Source organism: Indicator indicator, unplaced genomic scaffold, assembly GCF_027791375.1.
Source record: "Indicator indicator isolate 239-I01 unplaced genomic scaffold, UM_Iind_1.1 iindUn_scaffold_404, whole genome shotgun sequence".
NCBI classification, from domain to species: Eukaryota; Metazoa; Chordata; class Aves; order Piciformes; family Indicatoridae; genus Indicator; species Indicator indicator.
Genome location: NW_026539420.1, coordinates 7,223 through 12,000, shown reverse-complemented (window position 1 = coordinate 12,000; position 4,778 = coordinate 7,223). Strand labels below are relative to the sequence as shown.

Genomic DNA, 4,778 nt, shown 5'->3' with positions numbered 1-4,778 from the left:
CCTAGACCCCCTCAGGAAAAGTCTCTCTGCAGCCTTCCTGCAGGATCCCTTCAGGTCCTGGCAGGCAGCTCTGAGATCCCCCTGGAGTCTTCTCTTCCCCAGGCTGCACACCCCCAGCTCCCTCAGCCTGTGCTCACAGCAGAGCTGCTCCAACCCTTGGATCATCTCTGTGGCCTCCTCTGGACTCTCTCCAACAGTTCCCTGTCCTCCTTGTGCTCTTCCAGCCAGATGTGATGCTGTGGTTTCTAGAACAAAGATGCTGGTCCAGTCCAGTTGCACTAAGCTGTGGCAACCTGGCAGGCAGTTTCCAGCAAGGAAAATGTAACAAAAAACCAAAGACCCAGCTGCACTGCTCTGCTGCCACCTTTCCCTTGTAAACAACAGAGGGAAAAATCAAAAGGAAGTGTGTGTGTGTGTGTGTCTCTGTGTCTCTGTGTGTCTGTATGTGCTCAGGCAGGCTGACATCTCCCTTGCAGCTCAAGAGCAGCTCCACTCCTTTGGCAGCTTCATTCCTTCTCCCCAGGTTTCCCCTTTCTGCTCTCTCCTCCCAGCCTCAGCTTTCAAGAGCCAGCCAGGAACGTACCTGTAAGGTGCTGGTTAAAAAGTTGTCCTGGGAGACAATGTCCACGAAGAAATCAGCTGGGATTTCGTTGAGCTGGTGGTAGAGCACAGAAATGAGGCTGCTGTACAGCTCCTGGTACCTCCCCATGGCATCCTCAGAGCGGCAGAGGATGTTCAGGAGCCTTTTCCAGTGCTCGAAGGCGTCGTACACGTTCCCGATCAGGAAGCAGATGAAAGCAAACTGCAACTCAGCTGAGAACAGACCAGAGCACAGACAAGACTGAAAACACACCCAAGGGACCTGTCCTCTCCAAGCCTCTGCAAGCATTTCATTGCATAAAACCCCTGCCTTTGCCTTCTGCACATGCATGCAGCCCTTCCAGCAATCGGTACTGCAGACACTGCCTGCTCCCAGCGCTGTGCTCCTCAGCAAAGCACAGCCAGGCAGGGCCAGCTGGAGCTGGAACATCTCTGCTCTGCTCAGACCCCACCTGCAGCACTGCCTCCAGCTCTGGGAACCCCAGCACAAGGACATGGAACTGTTGGAGAGGCTCCAGAGGAGGCTGCAATGATCAGAACCTCCCCTGTGAGGACAGGCTGGGAGAGTTGGGGCTGTTCAGCCTGGAGAGGAGAAGGCTCCAGGGAGACCTCAGAGCAGCCTTCCAGGACCTGAAGGGCTCCAGGAGAGCTGGGGAGGGACTTGTGAGAAGGGCTGGGAGTGGCAGGATGAGGGAGAATGGCTTTGAGCTGGGAGAGGGGAGATTGAGAGTGGAGAGGAGGAAGAAATTGTTGAGAGTGAGGGTGGGGAGAGACTGGCACAGGTTGCCCAGGGAGGCTGTGGCTGTGCCCTCCCTGGAGGTGTTCAGGGCCAGGCTGGATGAGGCCTTGAGCAAGCTGTGCTGGTGGGAGGTGTCCCTGCCCATGGCAGAGGGTTGGAGCTGGATGAGCTTTAAGGTCCCTTCCAACCCAACCCACTCCCTGATCTATGTTCATTCTATGATCATATCTGCAGTGACTGTAGAGGCAGTGAACAAACCCCTAAGGAGTGCCACTGTCACCTGTGCTCTCAGAACAACACCCAGACATCACAGATGTCATTCCAGAGCCTTCAGCCCTCCTCTGCCTGAGCTTCCAGAGCCACACAGGTGTGCAGATGCCACTGCCCTTGACCACAAGGGCTGTGGGAAGCGTGGAGGATGAGCAGGACATTCACAGATGGTTTTATCTCATTTCCTTAAGAGCCAGGGTCTGCCTCACTGCACACTGCACAGCAGCTGCTGAGCCAATCCCATGGCATCACCATTTCCTAAGGTCATTTGTTCCCTGTAAATCCTAGAGATGTGTTTGGTAACTCTGATAAAGAAGAAGTGGTATAATACTAATTCAGGAAAAAAAAAACCACAAACAGAAGAAGGGAAAACCACAGAGGCTTACCCCAGACCTCAGCAGCCTGGAGGCTCCAGCTCAGCTGGCTTCCCAAGCCTGCCACCAAACAAAACCACACTCCAGGACCTCCCCACAGTTGGTATTTACTCAGAAGTTGTCAAAAAAGGCTGGCAAGCAGCTGAGGTCCTGCAGTGGGGAGCTGCAGCCTTCACTGTGGCAGACCTGGGGGTACTGGTTGACAGCAGCTGAACAGGAGCCAGCAGTGTGCCCAGGTGGCCAAGAAGGCCAATGGCATCCTGGCCTGCATCAGGCATAGTGTGGCCAGCAGGAGCAGGGAAGCCATCCTGCACTGTGCTCAGCACTGGTGAGGCCACACCTTGAGTGCTGTGTCCAGTTCTGGGCTCCTCAATTCAAGAAAGATGTTGAGATGCTGGAAGGTGTCCAGAGAAGGGCAACAAGGCTGGGGAGGGGTCTGGAGCACAAGGCTGGGGAGGGGTCTGGAGCACAGCCCTGTGAGGAGAGGCTGAGGGAGCTGGGGGTGTTCAGCCTGGAGAAGAGGAGGCTCAGGGGAGACCTCATTGCTGTCTACAACTACCTGAAGGGAGGTTGTAGCCAGGTGGGGGTTGGCTCTTCTCCCAGGCAAGCAGCACCAGAACAAGAGGACATAGACTCAAGCTGTGCAGGGGGAAGCTTTGGCTTGGTCTTATAAAGAAGTTCTTCACAGACAGAGAGATTGCCCTTGGGCTGGACTGCCCAGGGAGGTGGCATGGTCAACATCCCTGGAGGTGTTTTAGCAAAGCCTGGCTGAGGCACTCAGTGCCATGGTCTGGTTAATTAGTTAGGGTTGGGTGATTGGTTGGACTTGATGGTCTTGGAGGTCTCTTCCAGCCTGGCTGACTCTGTGATTCTGTGTCTCCTGCAGCAGGGCTGGCAAACCCCAGTGCTGCCACAGAGAGTCGCCAGCAGCCCACGGCAGAGCTGCCACCACGCTCCACAAGGGGGACCTGCCGCTGGGAGCCCTGCTCCCACCTCACCAGAGTCTCAAAACGTCGATGTCCAGCCCCACTCAACGCTCCCAGGGCTCCCTGAGCTCCATCCTCAAGAACTTCACTTAAACAGCTGCCAGGTGACAGCCTCCCTCTGCAGCACAAGCAGCTCACAGCTACCTGCAGTCACTGCTTTGGCCTTAGAGTGAGGCAGTCTGGGCTCTCAGTGCAGCACCCAGGCCCAGGAGAGGGCAATGTGGCAGGCTGGCAGCTCTGGAGATTGAGCACCATGACCTCACACCACTGCACCAGGAAAGGCCCTAGAGCTGCTGAAAGCTCCACAAAGTTCTGCTCTGCAATTACAAGAGATCACAGAATCCTAGAATGGTTTGGGATAGGAGGGACCTTAAGCACCTTGCTACAGGTGGGGTCTCCGCAGAGCAGAGCAGTGAAGAGCAGCACAGCACAGAGCACAGCAGAGGGGCAGAATCCCCTCCCTGTGCTGCTCTCTCCCTGCTCTGGTTGCAGCTCAGCACACAGCTGCCTGCTGGGCTGCCAGGGACCAGTGCTGGCTCCTGGGGAGTTTGTCACCAGCTGACACCCCCAAGGCATTCTCCTCAGCACTGCTCTGGAGCCACTGAGATGCCAGGGAGCAGGTCTCATCCCTGGGTCTCGTTTTACAGCCTCCCAAAGCACCCAAGGGCTCCATAGGCAGTACTCACCGAGCAGCTCCAGAGGCTGGCTGGCGTAGCGCTGGTTAATCACCTTCTCGAGAGCGTAGCTGAGGTCCATGCTGTGCCTGGTTATCTCCTCCGGAGTGGCACCCTCGGGGTACATCTGCTTGGGCAGCTCCGTGAATCTGATCTCGGTGCCGGCTTTCGGCTCCATGCGGGGCAGGCGCGCCATGCCCTCGGCGTAGCTCCGGCACTCGGCGTCCACGGGGGGCAAGCGCTGCTCCGCCCGGTCTCGGGTGTGCCTCCCCGCCGCGACCGGCAGCACCTCCGCGAAGGCGCAGATCTGGCCGCTCTCCGGCTGCAGCTTCTTCATGGCCGCTTCGCCGATGAAGCTGGTGAGGGAGACCCACTTCTTCAGCGTCTCGTAGGGGTAGGGCCCCAGGAACCGATCCATCTCCTGCAGGTTCTCCCGGAAGGCCTCGGCCTCCCCCGCGCCCGGGGCCGCCGGGACCACCGCCTCTCGGGCCGCGTCCCAGCGCAGCACCCGCACCTCCCGGCGCTGCAGGCTGAGGAAGAAGCCGGTCCGGGGCCCTGTCTCCCGCCCTCCGCCCGCCCGGCCCGCGCTGCAGTGCAGGAAGTGGACGCCCGGGGGGATCATCTTGACGCCGCGGAACCGGGGACCCACGACCCAGCTGCTGTAATCGATGCCGAACTCGGTGCCCTCCGGCACACCCAGCATCACGACCGCCGCGCCCTCGAAGAAGAGCTGCCGAGCCAGCTCGGGCTCCAGCCGCGGGCCTGCCATGGCCGCGCCGGACGGACCGCGCCGGACGGACCGAGCCGGACGGACCGCGCCGGACGGACCGCGCCGGACGGACCGCGCCGGACGGACCGAGCCGGACGGACCGCGCCGGACGGACCGCGCCGGATGGACCGAGCCGCACCGCCCGCGCCGGATGGACCGCGCCGGACAGACCGCGCCGGACGGACCGCGCCGAAAACTGCCCGGGTGGCGCCACCGTCCCGGGCAAGACCGTTCCGGGCACGACCGCTCCGGGCACGGCCGTTCCGGGCGTAGTGAGCTCTCGTTCCACCTCCGGTCCTGTAGTGAGCTCCCCGGGCGCTCACTCACTGCAGGCAGTTGTGCCCACGGTCCTCAGCGGGCGGTGGT

At 60.0% G+C, this 4,778-nt stretch overlaps 1 protein-coding gene across 1 annotated transcript; it reads right to left on the bottom strand.

The window, feature by feature from the left end:
• Positions 1 to 583: 583 nt before the first annotated feature.
• On the bottom strand, positions 584 to 4,412 carry AAR2 (AAR2 splicing factor; the record flags this gene model as incomplete). Its single annotated transcript, XM_054399067.1, has 2 exons — positions 3,656 to 4,412; positions 584 to 813 (listed from the first exon to the last, which is right to left on the bottom strand). Coding segments are annotated over exons 1-2 (987 nt in total), but the record flags the coding sequence as incomplete, so codon positions are not given.
• Positions 4,413 to 4,778: the final 366 nt, after the last annotated feature.